General features: G+C 43.0%; 1 protein-coding gene across 7 annotated transcripts in view; it reads left to right on the forward strand.

Annotated features, from left to right (window-relative positions):
* Window positions 1-22519, forward strand: part of kif1b (kinesin family member 1B) — a 274231-nt gene that overhangs the window by 218624 nt on the left and 33088 nt on the right. For all 7 annotated transcript variants that reach the window (XM_072245139.1, XM_072245131.1, XM_072245136.1 and 4 more), the window contains 4 exons: window positions 6713-6821; window positions 8248-8314; window positions 10708-10792; window positions 11994-12099. In XM_072245139.1, coding sequence (XP_072101240.1) covers window positions 6713-6821; window positions 8248-8314; window positions 10708-10792; window positions 11994-12099 — 367 coding nt within the window. The remainder of the gene's footprint in view (window positions 1-6712; window positions 6822-8247; window positions 8315-10707; window positions 10793-11993; window positions 12100-22519) is intronic.

The raw sequence follows: 22519 nt of genomic DNA on the forward strand, positions 1-22519 counted from the left end.
AAGTACGCTGTGTGTCGAAAGAGCGGTCCTTGTACAAGCGTAGAAATACAGCACAGTAGCACGTCTTTCCAGCTGAAAGAGCTCACATTGCCCAATTACACCCTTGTGACCAATTAGCCTCCTGACCCGTACATCTTTGGAATGTGGGAGGAAACCAGAGATTTGGAGCAAAATCACAGTATCACAGGGAGAATGTTAAAGAAAAATTCCTTACAGACAGTGGCGGAATTGAATCTGGCTAGCGTTGCATGAGCCATCTTGTTTTGTGAAGTTGAATCTATGGCTTAAAATCATCTTTGCTGTCTGAGTTTGACTTTATCCTCCTCATTCACTGACTTTTTCATTTAAGGGGAGATGTTGATCTTTGGCCATGAGCTCAAAGCACATATAAGTGTGTCATCGCCAGTCCCTCTTCTCCCATTACGTACTTCCAGTGCAATTATCGGACTTAGTAATCCTCGGCCGTTACTTGTGCACAAGCTTCATGCTGGTTTCCCACTTGCTTCATTAACAGTAAGCTGATTATTAGTTTTCATTTTATTTCAAGAAGGGAATTAGGGATAATGACCACAACATCATAGTTCCATGCACAGATCCATGCTCTTAGTATCAAATACTCCTAGTATTAAAATACACAGACACTTAGAACTATCTTGATGAGGGGTCTGGCCTGAACTGTTGACTGCTTGCTCATTTACTTAGATACTACTTGGCCTGCTGAGTTCCTCCGGCATTTTGTATGTGTTCCTTCAAACTATCTGTCCCATGGTATCTATTACTTTGCTCCTGCCTGTTTTTACTGGCCCTGACATCGACATTCCTCTATTCTTCTCCATCTCTGCACTGGAGCTTTGGTCCCCATCCCCCCAACTAAACTAGTTTAAATCCTCTCGAGAGGTTGGATGAACTTGGGTTGATTTCTCTGGAGCGGTGTAGGCTGAGAAGGAGATCTGATACATATTTATAAGGTTATCAGAGGTGTAGCGTAGACAGGGAGAATCTTTCTCCCAGGGTTAAAATGTCTAAGACTAAAGCACATGCATTTAAAGCAGGGTTTCCTGACTGTAGTCCATGGACCCCCTTGGTTAATAGTAGGGACTAATGGCATTAAAAAAAAAAGGGCTGGGAACCCCTGATTTAAGGTGAGAGAGGGTAAATTTGAAGGAGATGTGAGGGGCAAGTTTTTTATACATAGACTGGTGGGTGCCTGGAATGCACTGCCTGGGGTGATGGTAGTAGGGATATGTTAGGGACTTTTACGGGACGTTTAGATAGGCACGTGAATGTGAGGGAGATGGAAGGAGATGGATATTGCGTGGGCAGAGGAGGTTAGTTGGACATTTGATTACTAATTTAATTGGTTCGGCACAACATTGTGGGCCGAAAGGTCTGTTTCTGTGCTGCACTGTTCTATGTTCCATCCCCTCTACTTCAGCCTCCCCTCCATGCCCCAAGTTCAAATGAATCAAGACTGCTGATGGAAACAATAGACAGTAGACAGTAGGTGCAGGAGTAGGCCATTCGGCCCTTCGAGCCAGCACCGCCATTCACTGTGATCATGGCTGATCATCCACGATCAGTACCCCGTTCTTGCCTTCTCCCCATATCCCTTGACTCCGCTATCTTTAAGAGCTCTATCTAACTCTTTCTTGAAAGCATCCAGAGAATTGGCCTCCACTGCCTTCTGAGGCAGAGCATTCCACAGATCCACAACTCTCTGGGTGAGAAGGTTTTTCCTCAACTCCGTTCTAAATGGCCTACCCCTTATTCTTAAACTGTGGCCTCTGGTTCTGGACTCTCCCAACATCGGAAACATGTTTCCTGCCTCTAGCATGTCCAATCCCTTAATCTTATATGTTTCAATCAGATCCCCTCTCATCCTTCTAAATTCCAGAGTATACAAGCCCAGTCGCTCCAATCTTTCAACGTATGACAGTCCCGCCATCCTGGGAATTAACCTCATGAACCTCCGCTGCATTCCCTCAATAGCAAGAATGTCCTTCCTCAAACCGTCAGATATATTTGTACCAGCTCCAGGTTTTATACTGAAAGACTCTGTTTCATTAGTCTTAGTCAGGGGATGGGATCTACGTGACTTATAGATTTTCCTCTACAACATGACTATTCTTGAATCTTGTTTCCAACTGGCAGTTTCTTTCATATTGTCATTAGTAAGGTGATAAAATGTTACAGTCTGTCAGATTGAACAACCTCAGAATAGAAGGACAGCCCATTAGAACCAAGATGAGGAGGGATTTCTTTCGCCAGAGGGTGGTGAATCTGTGGAATTCATTGCCACAGACATCCATGGATGCCAAGTTATTGGAGGTTACTAGTTACTAGTAAGGGGGTCTAAAATGACAGGGAGAAGGTGGAGGAATGGAGTTGAGAGGGATAATAAATCAGCCATGATGGAATGGTGGAGCTAAAAGGCCTAATTCTGCACTTTCATCTTGTGGTCTTATACCCCAAGGTTGTAAAACAAAAGAGAGAAGGTAAATCTGTAAGTAACAAAATTAACAACCTGCATTGCTGTGAGATTCTGGGAAAGATCAGGTAATAAAGTACAATCAATCTTTCCTGACTGTAACCCAAGGAGAAAAAACTTGGCAGGCAAATGTTCCAAGTTTCGAGAATACAAAGGAAGATTTATTGTAGGAACGACCTTAGGAAGAGCTGATGAAATGGACAAAGAGGAGGATATAATAAGAGGAAAAAAAATTGATGAAAGCAGATTTATATTATATAATGATAGCATTGGGTGAAATTGTGAAAGAGAGAATCCTTAGGAGCAATGAGGTGAAATGTGGTGCTGGGAATCTCCTAGATTTTGAGTCATAGAACATGGCAGCGAAGAAACAGGCCATTCAGCCCATCTAGCCTATGCCAAACTATTAATCTGCCTAGTCCTATGGACCTGCACCCTGATCATAGGGCTCCATATCCCTTCCCTACATATACTTTTCCACGTTTATCTTAAATATTGAAATTGAACCCACATCCACTATTTGCACTGGCAACTTGTTCTACACTTGCACCATCCTCTGAGTGTAGAAGTTCCCCTCATTTTCCCCTTAAACATTTCACCTTTCACCCTTAACTAAGGACCTGTAGTTCTAGTCTCACCCAACATCATTGGAAAATGCCTGCTTCCATTCATCCTGTCTGTACCCCTCAGAATTTTGTATCCATCTATCAAATCTCCCCTCATTCTCCTAAAGTCCTAACCTGTTCAACCTTTCCCTATTACTCATGTCCTCAAGTTTTGGCAACATCCTTGAAAAATTTCTCTGTGCTTTCAATCTTATTGACATCTTTCCTGCAGCTAGGTGACCAGAACGGCACATGATACTCCAAATTAGGCTTCACCAATGTCTTATACATTGTCAGCATAACATTCTAGCTCCTGTACTCAATACATTGATTTATGAAGGCCAGTGTGCCAAAAGCTTGTTTTACGACCCTATCCACCTGTGAAGCCACTTTCAGCGAATTATGGATCTTTATTCCCAGATCCCTTTGTTCTACCACACTCCCCAATGCCCTTAAAAAGACCTATCCTGGTTTGTCCTGCCAAGGTGCAACACCTCACACTTGCCTGCATTAAATTCCATCTGCCATTTTTCATCCTGCTTTTCCAGCTGGTCCAGATTCATGAAAGGAGTCATGATAATTTTCTGTTTGAAGTTCAACGAGCATAAAATGAGCCAATCAAAGTAAACATTAACAAATAAGAGGCACTGGATTGTGTTAGAAGCTTTGCAGGTGCTCAGGGGGATGCTGCTGTGGAGATCACCTCATTTGTTTTTCCTTTTACAATTTCAGTATTATGATGTATGCCATCTTTGACACAGCAGTTAGGCTGAAGCATGTCAAAATGTTTAATTTTTTATGCTTTTGAAAGTTTGACGTTATGCAACTAGTATTTAGTTTTATCAGCAGGGTTCCTGAGCTTTTTATATGCCATGGACCCCTACCTTTAACCTCGTGCACACCAGGTTGAGAATCCCTGATCTACAGGAAATTTATTTGGGGCTAAATTAAAGATTTATGCGTATGGGCTAAATCACTGTCAGCTGTTTGCTATTGTATATTATCAACTTTAAAAAAAAAAGCACTTCCTTGAAAGTGCCCAGTGATTTGGATATTTATCTAAATCTAAAATATAGCAGCTAGCAACTATCTGGAAATAATAAATAAAATCTCCATTCTGATTTGTTCCAAAAAGCCCTTATAATGACTTTTCCTTTGTATTATTTCCTGAATATTGCATTGGTCCGAAATCAAAGTCCTCCTCCAAAAGCTGGTTACTGTTTTGATGCAGCACACATGCTTTGAAGACAAGTGGTGCATTGTTGATGGTAATTCTGCTGCTCCTTCCCTGCTCCTATCCATTAGAGTGTGATTATGTTCGTCTGCGTTTAAAAGTACGTGTGTTCTAAGTTTGCCATGGTGGAGTGAAAAGTATCTTTTATGTTTTTCCTAGTTTAAAACTCCATATGTCTAAGCTGTGAAAATCGCTGCTTTTTTAATCAAATGTGATCGATGCTTCAGTAACGTGAAATTAGAGAAAGTTTTATTTATCATGTGTTTCTTCTTTAGCATTAGAATTTGGAGGGTGGGGTTGAAAAATTTTTGTTTTAGCTGCGAGAGAAAATGTCGCTTCATACTTCCTGTCCTATTGACTTACTTTCTGCTTGAATCTATTATACGAGATTAAAGATGCACTTTTTAAGTTGAACTGGAATACAGTGTAGTTAATCTCTCCAACCAGTGGGATTGTACTGTCGACAATTCCACGATGTGCTTGCGGAATCAGCAAGTACTTATAAGAATGTGGACTCGAATGTGAAGTGCTGAAGATTGACATCCCAGTGAATAAGATTTTTAACATGATTGCTACTTTCTGAATATTGAAATGCCTTGTAGGTTGCATTTCAAAAGCTACTTCAGTGAGGAGATGTTGAGCAGATTATTGAGAGTGTGTGTGTATGTATGTGTGTATGTATATATATATATATATATAGAGAGAGAGAGAGAGAGAGAGACACACACACACACGCGCCCCCCAATAAATAAATAAATAAATACCAAAATAAAAACAATCAGCGGTATAATGTTTCGGCACAGACTAGAAGGGCCGAATGGCCTATTTTCTGTGCTGTAATGTTCTATGGTTCTATAAGCCACAGTTTGCTGTTTCAGTGTGGTTCAGTTTCCACTCTTTTTGTGAGAACAGTGTAGCTATTCCTCCCTCATCCCAACATAGAAGTTGATGGGCTTCTTCTTAAAACCGCTTGGGTATGTTTTGGATCTAGTGTGCCTACAGTGGTTTGAGTAGGGAATTCCAGGATTATAGGCTGGGAATGAAGATGGATCAATGATAACTTTTCAAACTGCCTGTGGGAATGAATGTTCAAGTTTAATTGTGATTCAAAGTAAATTCTATTATTAAAGTACGGTATATGTATGTCACCATATGCAACCTGGAGATTCATTTTCTTGCAGTCATACTCAATAAATCCATAAGATAATAACCAGAACAGAATCAACAAAAGACTGTCCTTGGACGTTCAACCAGAGTGCAGAGGACAACTAACTGTGCAAATACAAAAAGAAAGAAATAAGAATAATAAGTAAATAAGCAATTAATATTGAGAACATGAGATGAAGATTCTATGGAAGATTGCGGGAACATGTTGATGACTGGGCAAGTGAAACTGAGTGGGGTTATCCCCTTTGGTTCAAGAGCCTGATGGTTGAGGGGCAGTAACTATTCCTGAACCTGGTGGTGTGAGTCCTGAGGCTCCTGTACCACGCTCCTGATGGCAGCAGTGAGAGAAGAGTATGTTCTGGGTGGTGGGGGTCCGTGAGGATGGGTGCCGCTCTCCTGCTACAGCGCTTCATGTAGATGTGCCCGATGGTTGAGAGGGCTTTACCTGTGACGGACTGACAGCATGAGTTGTTATGAGACCTTGAAAGCGAGTCTGTGGGTTGTAGAATCAGCTCAGAGTTGTCGTGAGGGAAGTTATCCACGCTGCTTCAGGAACCTGGTAGTTGTAGAGTAATAACTGTTGCTGAACCTGTACTCACTGGAGCTCAGAAGAATGGGGGTGGGGGGTAGGTCTCATTGAAACCTACTGAATATTGAATGGCCTGGATAAAATGGATGTGCAGAGGATGTTTCCTATAGTGATGAGAGTCTGAGACTAGAGTAGAAGGACGACCCTTCAGAACAGAGATGAGGGGTAATTTCTTTAGCCAGAGGGTGGTGAATCTGTGGGACTTATTGCCAGACGGATGTGGAGGCCAAGTCATTGAGTATATTTAATCGGAGTTTGACACATTCTTGATTAGTAAGAGCATCACAGAATATGGGGAGAAGGCAGGAGAATGAGGTTGCAAGATAATAAATCAGCCATGATGGATTAGTAGAGCAGACTTGATGGGCTGAATGGCCTAATTCTGCTCCTGTCTTGTGGTCCTAAGGTCTAAGTCTGCATGGTGTTACATATTCTGGCACACTGGGGTACACTGAACAAGCCAGAGTATACGGATGATGAAAAAGATTTGGAAAATAGAATTGGTTGCTTGGTATTTTATTGACCTTTGCCCTACAAAGTTTACTTTGAAAGCTGTTGAATACATGAAAAAATGTCTGTGTGTATCAGCAGGCTGCCGCTCACTGTGTCGATGTGTTTTCTTGTTCCAGTGCCAGCCACCAAGTTGAATGCCGTGAGTAAGCCTAGCCGGGGGCAGTGCGTGAGCAAGTACGATCTGCTTGTCTGGTTTGAGATCAGTGAGCTGGAACCTACAGGAGAGTAAGTCAATGAATTATAATAATTTTTCTGATCGGTGCTTGGGGTGCTCAGGCGGTTAACGGAAGCTGTTTCTGAGAAGGTTGAGAGAGATGGAAACCGGCCCTTTGGCACAATTCGCCTATGCTGACCAAGCTGTCTTCCTTAGCTGGTCCCATTGGCCTGTGTTTGGTCCATATACTTTCCCATCCACCAATCAGCCCAAATATCCAGGGGCAGTATTTGCCAGAAAACAAGAGTTGATTTTTTATTTTAAGGAAGGAGTGTTCATTCCACACAAACTCTGCTGGCATAACAGGCGAGCATCACCTCATTCCACATCAGAAAGCGACTCAAATTTCTCCTCTGTTCCCTGACTATCCTTGTATTAGAACGTAGAACAGTACAGGCCTTTCAGCCCATGATGTTGTGTTGACCTTTTAACCTACTCCAAGGCCAATCAAACTCTTCCATCCCACATAACCCTCCATTTTTCTATTATCTATATGCCTATCTAAGAGTTTCTTAAATGTCCCTCATATATCTGTCTCTGCTACCACTATCTCCAAGCACCCACCAATCTCTGTATTTAAAAAGTATTCCTCTGACATCTCCCCCATACTTTCTATCAATCACTTAAAAAAAAATTATGTCCCTCATATTAGTTGTAATGCCCTGGGGGGAAAGATGCTACTTGTCCACATGATCTGTATCTTTCATCATCTTATACATCTGTATCAAGTTGACCCTTATCAACTTCACTCCAGAGAGAAAAGCTATAGCTTACTCAACCTCCCCTCATAAGACACACTCTCTAATTGAGGCAGCATGCTGGTAAATCTCTTCTGCACCCTCTCTAAAGCTTATAATGAGGTGACCAGAACTGAACACAATACTCCAGGTGTCTTGCAAATAATCTCCGTTGACGTTTACTGTGAGGGGCTGAGTCCACTGCCGAGCTCGTGCTAAGCTGGCCAGTTTCCTGTGAAGAACGCAAGCAAGAATGGGATACACAACCCCAAGCTGCTCTGGCAGTCTATAAGCTCGTGTTTAATCTTCCACTTCCCAATCCAACTGGGTAAATTATTGCCTGGTTTTGTTTATGAAGACACGTCAAATATTAAGTGTTTAGGGAAGCTGAGTTGGTGTGAAAACTGCTTTTTGAAGGGAGCAGGAGAGGGAATAAACTGAGAAAAGGGGAATGGCTACAAGATTGTTATTGTTATCAAGACTACAAGAGGTTTCTTACAGACTTGTCCTTTATATTTCATTTTGATATTTGGGCATTTCAGGAAAACCAGCTGAAATTATAATAGTTTCATTTAAAAAGTGCGCAAGATTTTCCTTGTGCAGGTCGATCAGGTTTGCTGAACAAAGAAAGAATAGTTAATTTAAATTGGTTTCTCTGTATGCCTGATTTCTCCTTTGATTGATACATTGTCTCTTGCAGGTATATCGCTGCAGTGGTGGACCACAGCGGAGGGCTGCCCTGTCAAGGCACTTACCTGCTTCACCAGGTAAACTCACCTGCTGAACCCTGCGAACAGCAGAATCCAGTTCAAATCGCACTCCAGAGCACAACGACCGAGGTTGACCCTTGGATGGAAAACTGAAGGAGGTGCTCTGTTGGAGATGCTTTCTACCGGGCAACATGCCTATCTTCCATTTTGTTGAGAAATAAGGGGCACTTTGACATAGTTGTGGAGGAGGGAGTGGTTATTCCCAGTGTAGATCCCTTGTTTATCCCTCAAAGAAGATCTCTTTATCTAGTTATCATGGAAAACAAATGTAACTTCACATGTTGGAACATCAACCAGAAACAGAAATAGGGTTTGCCCCAGGTGCTGCAGTATCCTCCCACGGTCGAAAGGCATACCGGTTAGTAGATCAATTGGTCATTGTAAATTGTTCTGGGATTAGGCTAGATTGCTGGGCAGAGTGGCTTGTTGGGCCTGAAGAGTCTGTTCCACGCTCCATCTCCAAATAAATACATCTCAGACATTCAAGTAGCATCTGTGGAAAGAAAGAACAGTTAATATAATGAGTCGAGGGAATGATCTCCAATTCTGACCCGAATTGTTAGCTGGTTTCCCTTTCCACGGGTGGTGCCTGACTGGCTGAGTTCTTCCAGCATTTGTGTCTTGTTCTTAATGCAGTGCTTGTGCCTTTTTTATATATGGAATGACTTTTGCTTGAAGTGGAAGTTTATTGAATTGAGATTGAAATAGAGGGAACGCTGCAGATAGTTTGTGTGCTGCAATCTCCCATGGACAGAAAAGGTTTTAAAAAAAAGTCTGTTGACTAAGGCAGAAATATTGGACAGATGCCAGAATTGGCACCAGTCTGTGGGGATTAAGGTTAAAGTTTATAGTTTGGCAATTATTAGAAAGGACGGTGCTTGGTAACGATGTTCACTTTTAAAAGCTGTGGATTTAGGCCATTCGGCCCATCGTGTTTGCTCCGCCATTCCATCGCGGCTGCTTTATTATCCTCTCAACCCAATTCTCCTGCCTCCTCCCTGTAACATTTAATTTCCTGACTAATCAAGAACCTATCATCCTCTGCTTTAAATATACCCGATGACTCGGCCTCCACAGCTGTCTGTGGCAATGAATTCCACAGATTCACCAGCTTTTGGCAAAAAAAAATTCCTGAAGAATTCTTCTCTCATCTTCCACTTTCCTTAGTCCTGGAGAAGGGTCTTGGCCCAAAACATCATCTGTCTATTCATTTTCATAGATGCTGCCTGACCTGCTGAGCTGTTCCAGCACTTTGTGTGTGTTACTCTGGATTTCCAGCATCTGCAGAATCTCTTGTGTTTATAAGAAAAAAAAATGCTGTAAATTAAAAAAGAAATATTTTTAAAAATAGTGTGAAAGTAGAGCATAATAGTGAGATAGTGTTCATGGGCTCAGTCTGAATCAACCTATGACATTGTTCCACAACACGCATGTTGCTAGATTTATTAATTGAACATAAGAAATAGGAGCAGGAGTAGGCCATCCGGCCCATCGAGCCTGCCCCGCCATTCAATAAGATCATGGCTGATCTGTTTGTAAACTCAGCTCCATCTACCTGCCTTTTCCCCATAACCCTTAATTCCCTTACTATGTAAAAATCTATCTAATTGTATCTTAAGTATATTTAATGAAGAAGCCTCAACTGCTTCCCTGGGCAGAGAATTCCACAGATTCACCACTCTGAGAAAAACAGTTTCTCCTCATCTCCGTGCTAAATCTTCTCCCCTGAATCTTGAGGCAATGACCCCTAGTTCTAGTCTCACCTACCAATGGAAACAACTTTCCTACTTCTATCTTATCTATCCCTTTCAAAATTTTGTATGTTTCTATAAGATTCCCCTCTCATTCTTCTGAACACCAAAGAGTATAGTCCCAGGCGACTCAATCTCTCCTCATAGGTTAACCCCTTCATCTCTGGAATCAACCTGGTGAATCTCCTTTGCACTGCCTCCAAAGCCAGATGTGTAAGTTGAGGAGACAGCAGGCTTATTGTGTGGTATCCTGAAGGGTTTTATATCAGTGAAGGACATATTGAAGTGTTAATTCAATATTGTGTTCATACCAGTGCTGACACAATCTTGTAGATGCTCTTGAGATATATTGAAATGTAAGAATCATTGTTGGGCAGAAGGCCTTGATGAATAGCATCAAGATGGTTTGTTTGATGTTGGTGGGGGGAGTGATGGGCTCAATACCCCTGCTCTTCTTTGGAAAGTCTCCCAGGATCTTTTTCGAGAGAGCAGGCGGAGCTCTGGGGTGTCGTGGTTAAATGTCAACCACGCTCCAGAGCTCAAGCCCAAAATAGTGGCTGGTCCCTACCACCTCCTGGAGTGAGTTTGCTGACACAGAGTGAAATTTCCAATTATAACTTTAGATTTTGATTCCAACAGGGAATTCAGCGCAGGATTACGGTCACGATCGTGCATGAGAAAGGCAGTGAACTTCACTGGAAGGATGTTCGAGAGCTCGTTGTTGGTGAGTTTTCTTTCCAGAGCTAATGGGTCTTTTTTAATGTAATACTGATAATGTTAATGTAGGATCCTTTCAACATTTCTGATTTTACATCTTATTCTCTTGTTACCCAGTAAAACTAACACCAGGGAACTGATTAAATTACTCTAAATGATGATGTTTACACTGAGTGGCCACTTTATTAGGTAACCCTTTATACTTTGTTAATGCAAATATCTGATCAGCCAATCATGGGGCAGTACCTCAAAGCATAAAAGCATGCAGACGTGGTCAAGAGGTTCCGTTATTGTGCAGACCAAACATCAGAATGGGGAAGAAATGTGATCCAAGAGACTTTGATTGTTGGTACCAGATGGGCTGGTTTGAGTATCTCAGAAACTGCTGACCTGGGATTTTCACGCACAACGGTCTATAGCGTTTACAGAGAATGGTGCGAAGAAACAAAAACTGCCTTGTTAATGAGAGGTCGGGGTGAATGTGTTAATGCTCAAACAAGCCCAAGATTTTCTTTCGTTTTAACACCTTTACTTTCTCCATTCACGTTCAGTACACAAGGGTGCCATTTCCTTGCCCATAATCCCCCCCCCCATGTGCTTGCCCATAGCATAAAAGTGTGCACCTCAACTAAATGCTTCCATAGCCCAAATTAACAGAACTTAACGCATGGCCAGGCTGACTGGTTCAAGCTGACAGGGAGGTGACAAGAACTCAAATAACCACACGTTACAGCAGTGTTGTGCGGAAGAGCATTGTACCTTGACGTGGATTGGCTATAGCAGCAGAAGAGCACACCAGGTACCTCATGAAATGGCCTTTGAGAGTGGCCACTGAATAAGAGCAAATGATCTGCATTCTGAATTTAGGTTAAATTATTAGATATATGGACGGGAAAGGAATGGAGGGTTATGGGCTGAGTGCAGGTCGGTGCGACTAGGTGAGAGTAAGAGTTCGGCACAGACTAGAAGGGCCGAGATAGCCTGTTTCCATGCTGTAATTGTTATATGTTGTTATATGGTTAAATAAATCCACATGCTTCAGATTCTTGAATAGCCAAATGTCACTAAATGCACGGATTTCTAATGCAATATTAAAATAAATATCCTTCTGACTTCACTCATGAAGGGATAGAATATAACTTAGAAGATAAGTGTTCATTCTGTCTTGGACAAACCCAGTAACTGCCTGCTTCCCAATGGTTTTCCAGGGCGCATCAGGAATAAACCAGAGGTGGACGAAGCTGCTGTAGACGCTGTTTTGTCTTTGAATATAATTTCTGCAAAGCATATCAAATCTTCAAATGATGCTCACAGGTATGTTCCTGTTCTTTTTACGTGAAGTGGTTCTACATCTTGTGTTCCAGTTCTGTCACCCATATGAAACGAGCATTCCGTACTGGACAGGTGCCGGAGATGGCCAATATGTGGTGGAACGGTGATCAAAAAGACACATCTGATAGATAGATTGCAGGTTTTACAGGTTGGATGGAGCAACTTCTGTTCAATTGACCTTGTATTTTCTTTTAAAAATTCATTTTCTGTGGAGAAAAAAAAACTATCAATGTCACACTATTAAAGGTTGCTGTGATCTGTTCTGTTGATGAGGCGACAGAGTGGGGGGGAAACAACACAGGAAGGCCCAGTGATTCGTGGGAGCTCGGGTAGCTTGTAGACTGGGATTTGGATGAGTTCTGTAATTGTCAGCCTGGACATTCGATCAAATGTGCGGCAGTGTGGGGATACGGTCTCTACCAAAGGAGCTGTAAGATGTCCCTTCCCTCTGCTAGCCTGCAGGTCACCCTTGGGCAAGGTGTAGCACCTGCTTAGCCCCCGATCAGGGTCACGTGAAGCCATGGGACATGGAGCAGGCGATGGATGGTCGAGTGAGCAGCCGGTGCAGATCACAAGTCCTGGTTATTGCCAGGCAGACAATCTCTGAAGAGTATTGATAATGGCTGGGGTCACCTGCCTTGTAAAGACACTGCCCAGAAGAAAGCAATGACGAAACACTTCTGTAGAAAAACTTGCCAAGAACTATAATGGTCATGAGACCATGATTGCATACATCATATGACATGCACATAATGATGATGATTCTATCATGGTTAAAGATTTGTAAAAATATATAAATGTTAGCTTTATTTGTCACGTGTACATTGACACATACAGGAAAATGTGTCATTTGTGTCAATGACTGACACAGTCTGAGGAGGTGCTGGGGGCAGCCCCCAACTATTGCTGCACTTTCAGCACCAAGGTAGCATGCCCACAACTTACTGACCCTAACCCGTACGTCTTTGGAATGTGAGAGGAAACGGGAGCACCCAGAGGAAACAAACAGTCACAGGGAGAGCATACAAACTCCTTCCAGACAGCACCAGGAACCGAAATCCCTGTCACTGACGCTGTAAATTGTTACGCTAACCACTACACGTAGAAAGAGAGGCAGGTGTCGGCCAATTGCCCCCTCCAGCCTGCTTTGCTATTCCATCGGATTGTGACTGAACCAATACTGGCCTCAGCTTCACTTTCCCATTCTCTTTCCACTTCTTTTGACTCCCTTATAATTCAGGTGGCAGCTAGTCTGTACCTTCAATAGATTGAGTGACTTAAATTGAAACTATTCTGAAACTATGCCCTTAATTCTTGGAACTCCCATTGAAGGAAACAGCATCCAGCATGTAAGCTCCTTCAGAATCTTAAATATTTCAATAATATCCCCTCTTCTAAACGCCAGTGAGTAGTGGCCCAACATACTCCAACTTTGTACATCGAACCCTTTTTCCAAGGAATCAGCGGCTTACCAGGTTAGTGTATGGTGCCTGTATGGGCCCAGGACAAAGAATTAAGCAGGAAAAAAAAAGTCATTGTGGACACCACCCACTTAATATAAACAAAACACAGGAGAATCTTCAGATGCTGAAAATCCAAAGCAGCACGCACAAGATGCTGGAGGAACTCCAGCAGGTCGGGCAGCATCTACGGAGGAGAATAAACAGCCGACGCTTCAGGCCGAGACCTTTAATCAAGACTGGAAAGGAAGGGGGAAGATGCCAAAGTAAGAAGGTGGGGGGAATGGAGGGAGTAGAAGCTGGAAGATGATGGATGAAGCCAGATGGGAGGGCGGGATGGGGGGGGCAGGGAGAAAGAAGCTGGGAAGTGATGGGGGGAAAAGGTAAAGGGCTAGAGAAGAAGGAATCCGTTAGGAGAGGAGACTGGGCCATGGGAGAAAGGACAAGATGAGGGGTACCAGTGGGAGGTGATAGGCAGGTGAGAAGAAGTAAGAGGCTAGAGTGGGAGATTGTAGAAACAGGGAGGAGGAGGAGGGAAAATGACCAGAAGCTGGTGAAATCGATGTTCATGCCATCAGGTTGAAGGCTACCCAGAAAGAATAGGAGTTGTTGCTCCTCCAAATTGAGAGACTGTGTTTCCTGTATGGGGACCCCAGATCCCTTTATACTGCAATGTTCTGTGGTCTCACTCTGTTTAAATAATAGTATTATTCTTTCCTCATTCTGGAGTGGGTAACCTCACATGAAGGATCCACCTTATTCATCATCTATATTTACTATGTTAGGAACTTGCTGTGGTGAGCTAGTCAGGGTGTGACATGCAGCAAGAACCATTCAACAGTTGTAAAGAAATAATTATATAAAAAATTGTTAGAGGATGGAAATGGAATAATATGTACATAAATATGTAAATACCAGCATGTATTTATAATGTAAACAGCATTATAAAAGGTGTTTCAAGTGTCTACAGTGCAGTGACTGAGGTAATAGATGGAGGAGTGTGCCAGGGATTAACTGCCTGGGGAAAGACACTTCTAAGATAGTGCGAGTTTTTTGTTTTAAGTAGCCCTACGGCGCTTTCCAGAAGGAAGCTTTGGGGAAAGGCAGTTTACTGAGTGGGTCATGTAGGCAGTGATTTTTCCTGCTCGCGTCTGTCCTGGACACCTACAAGTCCTGCAGTGATTTCACGTTTCCCCATGTTATACTCCGTCTGCCAGCTTCTAGTACCTTCGCTTACCCGTCGGGTTTCCTTTGCAGGGCGGCGCGGTAGCTTAGCTGGTTTACGTAACGCTTCACAGTGCCAGCTGTGGGATTCAGTTCACAACGCTGTCTGTAAGGAGTCTGTACGTTCTCCCTATGACCACATGGGTTTCCTCCGGGTGCTCCGGTTTCCTCCAACATTCCAAAGGCGTCCCGATTGGTGGGTTAATTGGTCATTGTAAAATGTCCCATGAGTAGGCCAGGGTTAAATCGGGGGTTGTAGCACAGTGCAGCTCAAAGGGCCAGAAGGGCCTATTGCGCACTGCATTTCAGAAGATAAATTGATACAGTAGTTGGATGGATAGGTTGCTACATCATTGCTGCCTATAACCCTTTGGTTATCTGTTATTATTGATGTCTTCTACTTTTAAGACTGATCTACACTATTTTGAAATCTTTGCCATTTACCTGACTCAGGCTTTAAGGGACAAAATGTTTCTTTAACTATGTTTATGTAGCTGTAGGTGCTCTGACGATTTGTGTTTTTTTTATTGTTATTTGCTGGTTTACTGTCATTCACTATCTTAACATCTTTTTTTGGTCATGCTTGCTGTTTCTAAATGTCCTCTGGCTCACCGCTCAGTTCTGCCGCATTGTATGCCCTTTTCAGTTTGATACCAACCTTAGCTCGATCATAAGTGGTGCATTCCACTCACAGAGCCTTGGTTTCTAACCAGAATATGCCCTTGCCAGGTTTTATGAAGTATCTGGTTTTGCTAACTTCTGTCTTCCCCAGTTCATTCTGATCTCGAACCACTGTAATTGCCTTTCTTTAAGACTTGGACTCTAGTTACTGATCCTCAAGCTGAATCTGAAATGTTGCCAACTGTGATCACCTTTTCCCTGGGGATCCTATACTGTGAGATCATTAATTAATCCTGTTTCATTACTCAATATCAAAACAACTGCACCCTGGTTTGGTGCCTTGACATATTGCTCTCAGAAACTACATCACATACACTCAATGAACTCTTCCTCAAAGATATCTTTGCCATTATTTTTTGTCCAATCAATGCAATTTTGAAAATCAACCATGATTACTGTGTAGCTCTTTCAGAATCCTTTCTTGACTTTTACCATGTGCTACACTACAGCTATTGTAGGTAAGCCCTCTTATTAATTCCACCAGTAACTTCTTTGCTTGTATTTTATTTTCACCCAATTGATTTTGCCACGAGCGCCTGAGCCAACATCATTCCTCGCAAGCACAATAGACTCTGCAGGTGCTGGAAATCTTGGCAACGCGCACACACATGAAATGCTGGAGGAACTCAGCAGGCCAGGCTGCACCAAGTGAGGGGAAACCTGGTGAACGTTGCAAGACTTCGACAGAGTGGATGTGAAGAGGATGCTTCCTATGGTGGGAGAGTCTAAGGCTAAGGGACACAGCCTCAGAATAGAGGGACATGCATTTAGAACAGAGATGAGGAATTTGTTTAGCCAGAGGGTTGTGACACTAAGGAATTCGTTGCCACAGGCGGCTATGGATGCCAAGTCAATAGGTATATTTAAGGCAGGGGTTGATAGATTCTTGATTAGTCGGGGCACAAGGGGTTACGGGGAAAAGGCAGGAGACTGGGGTTGAAAGGGAAATGGATCAGCCATGATGAAATGATGGAATAGACTCAATGGGCCAAATGGCCTAATTTGGTTCCCATATCTTAAGCTCAAATAAACAGTCGATGTTTCAGGCTGAGACCCTTCATCAGAACTGGAAAGGAAGGGGGAAAGAAGCCAGAATGAAAAGGGAAAGGGAAGGAGTACAAGCTGGCAGGTGATAGGTGAAGCCAGGTGAGGGAGGAGGGGGGATGAAATAAGAAGCTGAGAGGTGATAGGTGGAAGAGATAAAGAGCTGAAGAAGGAAGAATCTGATAGGAGAGGCAGTGGGCCATGAAAGAGGAAGGACAATGATGGGCAGGTGAGAAGGGGGTAACCAGAATGGGGATTGGAAAAAGAGAGGAGGAGGAAGGGTGGAGATCATGATGAAGGGTTATGGCCCAAAATGCTGACTGTTTATTCCCTTCCATAGATGCTGTCTGGCCTGCTGAGTTCCTCCAGCATTTCACGTGCGTGTTGCTCGTTATTTCTCACCACGATAATCTCATCCTTCGTTACCAGGGTCTCGACCACCTTCTCCTTTCCGCCTACCGCTGTGTTCAGAAGTTGATCTTGAGTCATGGTCCAACTTTGAAGTGGTCAGGAGTGTAAAGGTTCCGTGATCTGAGTTAGCACATAGAACAGCCCAACACAGGGACAGTACAATATTGTGCCGAATCAATCAAATGGCCAACTGAACTAATTCTTCTGCTGTCACCATGTCCGTCTCCTTCCGTTTTCCTCACAGCCATGTGTCTACCTAAATGCCTCTTGAAAGCCTCTAATGTATCTGCCTCTACCACCACACCAGGCAGTCTGCAGAGTTCTGTGGTCAGGGTGAGGCAAATGCTTGACACTTTTTGTCCAAATTTTTTAGTAGCTTAAACAAGTTGTAGCTGGCTATCGTTCTCTGTCGCCTATTATTTCCATCTCTTTCCTCGTTGCTACTAATGATACCTCTTGTATTTTACAGGCTGTTTCTTGATGTGGATATACCTAGGTATTTTCAGTTTTCCATTGTTGTTCATTTATTAGATTAGAGCCTCATCTCTTTCCTTATAAATTTCCTTTGCTTTTTACGTAATCCTGCTTTAGTGCTGTAGCCTACTTATCTTTATACCACAGACACAGGAAATAACTAAGTAAAATCATCTCGTTTCACTCCATGGGTGTCAGGAATCCAAACTACTTCCTTAGGACCTCATCTTTACAAATGCACCTATTATGAATATTGGGATTTAGCCAGTAGTTGTGTAAAAAAAAAAGTGATACCAGTGAAGGTAAGTAAGTAAAATTTATTATCAAGGTACGTATGTGTTGCTATATACTACCTTGAGATTCACTTTCTCGCAGGCATTTACAGGAACAAAAATGAAATACACTAGACTCTGTGAAAAACTAAACAAAGACTGACAAGCACCCAAAGTGCAAAAGAAGGGAAATTGTGCAAACATAGGAAAATACTATGAGTATGTCTTTGGAAGTAAGTGTTGTGGTTGTGGAGTCAGTTCAGAGTTGTGGTGAGTGAGGCTGTCCATCGGGTTCAGGAGCCCAGTGGTTGTAGGGTGATAATTGATGGTTGTAGGGTATTAACTATTGGCGAGCCTGATGTTGTGGGACATACGGCAGCAGTAAGAAGAGAACATAGCCTGGATGGTGGGGGTCCTGGATGAGGGATGCTGCCTACTTATGACAGTGCTCCATATGAGTGGTGGGGAGGGTTTTGCTTCTAATGGTCTGGGCAGTATCCACCACTCTCTGTAGCCTTTTCTATTCCCTGACTACCATTCAGGGACACATGTCCTTACACTTCCTCCCTCACCACCATTCAGGGCCCCAGACAGTCCTTCCAGGTGAGGCAACACTTCACCTGTGAGTCGGCTGGGGTGATATACTGCGTCCGGTGCTCCCGATGTGGCCTTCTATATATTGGCGAGACCCGACGCAGACTGGGAGATCGTTTTGCTGAACACCTACGCTCTGTCCGCCAGAGAAAGCAGGATCTCCCAGTGGCCACACATTTTAATTCCACATCCCATTTCCATTCTGATATGTCTATCCACGGCCTCCTCTACTGTCAAGATGAAGCCACACTCAGGTTGGAGGAACAGCACCTTATATTCTGGATAGCCTCCAACCTGATGGCATGAACATTGACTTCTCTAGCTTCCATTAATGCCCCACCTCCCCTTTGTACCCCATCTGTTATTGCCCATCCTCTGGGTCCCCCCCCCTTTCTTTCTCCCTAGGCCTCCTGTCCCATGATCTTCTCATATGCCTTTTGCTAATCAACTGTCCAGCTTTTGGCTCCATCCCTCCCCCTCCTGTCTTCTCCTACCATTTTGGATCTCCCCCCCCCCCCCACTTTCAAATCTCTTACAGAAAGTTTGAAGTTAATAACTCATCAGGGGTGATTGATAAATTCATGGCCCAAGGTAGAAGGAGATGAGTTATTAACTTCAAACTTTCTGCATAATCACTCAAAGAGTTGACCTGCATGTGCATGGAAAGAGAGCTGTATCACTCATCTCCTTCTACCTTAGACCATGAACTTATCAATCACCCCTGCTGTGGGCACTTTCCGGAGGTCCAAGATCCGTATGCTCCACGACTGCTGGACTGTGTAAACGTAGGAGGGGACTATGTTGAAAAATAAATGTGCTGGGTTTTCTAAAATTGACTCCTTCTACCTTAGTCCACGAACTTATCAATCACCCCTCGTAATCTCCAGGTACTTAATGCCTGAGGGCAGCGAAAGATAAAATGGAGAATTTAAGTTAAGCCTTTTGACAACGTACACAGGTTATGTTTCCCCGAGTTACTCCAGTTGCAGCTGAATTAACTTTCAATGTGTTCCGGATTAGTAATATTCGGAAGAATTTGGTTCTCTGAGATGAGGGTGTGGAGTGATGCAGAGACCTGGTTCTTCGCTTGGCCTCACTTACAATTATGAATCGGTTTAAAACAGCCTGTGGTATAAATGAAGTGCAAGAAAGTGGAAGTTGTACAAGCATCCTGTTCACTTGTAGCATCTATACTCACTTTAGACAGAGCTTAGACGGCTGAGAAACAGTCCCTGTGTTAGTACACAGCTCTTGTATGCTGTACCCTAGAACATTTTCTTACTACGTTGCTCACTGTAGATATATTAAAAACCGTGTTCCAAACATATTTGCTATCTTGGAGATATTCCACTTAAAGATCCAGAGTCTGCACTCCCGGCACAGTCCTGTGATCGGGTGACTTGGACAGGTGGTGGGTGCTCATGGATAAAGTCCAAGAGCCAGACATGCATTCCACAGCTCTCTACCTCAGGACTCTCAGCTATGACTCAAAACAAATTGCAAAATAAAACAGCTCAAACTTTATACATTAAAAAAAATCAGAAGTACAAGAGCTTCTGCAAAAAAAGTTATCAGTTACTGTCTTCATTTTCAGCATAATATTACAGTGTAAATAATTCTGACATAATTTGGATGGCTTAGTTATTTTAAAATGTGCAAAAATATAAAAAAGTTGTGTTTATTGCATTTTAAAAATGGAATATATGTGTTATATACTGTACCTCCTAATGGAAAAGTAAAATTGATGAAGATTTTAAAAGGGAAACATTGTCTTTGAGAGGATGAAAAAGCATGAGGGGGCTGAGAGAGAAAGGAGAAAGCAGAGAGCAGAGTTGGGAATCTCACACACACAAAATGCTGGAGGAGCTCAACAGGACAGGTAGCATCTATGGATGGTAATAAGCAGTTGACATTTTGGGCCAAGACCCTTCAACAGGACTGGAAAGGGGGAAGAAGCCAGAATAAGAAGGTAAGGGGATGGGTAGGAGAACAAGCTGTCTCTCTGTCTTTCTTCCCCTCCCCTTTGTGTGTCTGCTCTGGCTCTGGCGCTCTCCCTCTCCCTCTCTCTCCCTTCCTCCTCCTCGCTCTCTCACTCTCTCACTCACTCTTGTTCATCTTCACTCACACCAAGGCTGTCATTGAGCTGAACAAGGTGCTTCATTTTCTCTGGAATGTACGAAGTTGAGGGATGACCTGTGAGGTACATAAATACAGTGGATGGTTATAGTCTTTTCCCCAGGATAAGGGGGAGGAGGAGGAGGCTAATACTTGAGAGTAGAAATTTAAGGTGAGAAGGGAAAAGCTTGAACGGAAACAGAGGGTTAAGTGTATCACACAGAGGGTGGCTGGTGCATAGAGCGAGCTGTCAGAGGAAGCTGTAGATCCAGATATAATTACAATATTTAAAAGGCATTTGGACTGCTATGTGGATAGAAAAGATCTATAGAAACATGAGCCAAATTTGGACAAATGGGACTAGCTCAAAGTTTAAAGTACAAATTAACTTTGAATTTTTATTATGAAAGATACAGCACAGTAACAGACTCTTCCAGCCCAACGAGTCCGTGCCACCCTATTACACTGATGAGACCAGTAAACCCATTCAACAGGAAACTGGAGCACCCAGAAGAAACCCATGCAGTCACGGGGAGAATGTACAAATTCCTTAAAAACAGGGCAGGAATTTATTATCAAAATACGTATAAGTCACCATACACTGCCCTGAGATTCATTTTTATATAAGCACAGATAGAACATAGATAGACATACTTTATTAATCCCGAGGGAAATTGGGTTTCATTACAGCTGCATCAACCAAGAATAGAGCATAAATATAGCAATACAAAACCACAAACAATCAAACAACAATATGCAAACTATGCCAGATGGAAGTAAGTCCAGGACCAGCCTATTGGCTCAGGGTGTCTGACCCTCCACGGGAGGAGCTGCAAAGTTCGATGACCACAGGCAGGAACAACCTCCCGTGACGCCCAGTGTTGTATCTCGGTGGAATATGGCCGGAGTCCAACAGCAAAAAGTTCAATATCCAGGCTACAAACACATTCCTTGATCGAAATATGACCAGAATTGCACCATCTGTTGTTAACCAGAACAGCAAGCTCCCCTCCTTTACGCTTACCACTCTCAGTGCACTTCCGGTCAGCCCGAACGGTCTGGAAGCCCTCTATGGAAACGTTTTGGTCGGGTATGTCCTCGTGCAGCCATGTTTCAGTAAAACACGTAACACTGCTCTCCCGAAATGTCCTCCTGGCTAGCGTCGTCAACTCGTCCGTCAACATCTTGGTCAGCATGGGCAAGATGGGCCGAAGAGCCTGTTTTCATGCTGTATAACCCTGAGACTCTACCTGAGAAACAAGTCAAAGGCAAGGTGGCCACAGCTAATTGCACCTGCCCTCTCAGCTTTATCATATAACATTCACGCCAAGCAACAAGGAGACAATGTTTATCCCTTCAAGCGGAGTAGTCAGCAATCTTTTACTCTGCTAGTCTGGAAGTAATACACCTAAAATCTACACAATAAACACACAATGATACTTTGCGCCCTTTTTTTTGAGGGGGAAAGATACTTAAAATCAATTCAGTTCCCTTATAATACAAATGATTTTCACTTGAAACTGAATGTACACATGATTTTATGAACATAAAAGTTCAGAGGCCCATGCGAATTTAAATTCCTGTAAGAGCACGGTTGCATTTTAAATCAACTCATTTTGTTACATCATTGTTATATTTATACGTGGTCGCCATGGTGGCGTGGCAGTTAGCATGATGCTATTACAGCTTGAGCTGTTCCAGAGTTTGAAGTTCAATTCCGGCAGCGTCTGTAAGAAGTTTGTACGTTCTCCCTGTGACCGCATGAGTTTCCTCCGGGTGCTCCAGTTTCCTCCCACAGTCCAAAGATGTACCGGTCGGTAGGTTAATTGGTCATTGTAATTGTCCTGTGATTAGGCTGGGGTTAAATCAGTGGGTTTCTGCGCGGTGCATCTCAGTGGGCTGGAAGAGCCTTGTTCCACCCTGTATCTCCAAATAAATAAGAATGCTTTTAACGCCAATTAGGTTGCGAATTCGTGAATTGACAAATGGCTCCTTTTGTAAGGATATCACAAAGATGTACAGTAACATTAGTGGTACAAATGATATCATCTAGCTTGTTGTTTGCCTTTATACGCATTGGCTCCAGGGAATTCTTCCAGTGATGTAGCCAGGAATTAATTTCCTTTG

Source organism: Mobula birostris, chromosome 27, assembly GCF_030028105.1.
Source record: "Mobula birostris isolate sMobBir1 chromosome 27, sMobBir1.hap1, whole genome shotgun sequence".
Taxonomy (NCBI): domain Eukaryota; kingdom Metazoa; phylum Chordata; class Chondrichthyes; order Myliobatiformes; family Myliobatidae; genus Mobula; species Mobula birostris.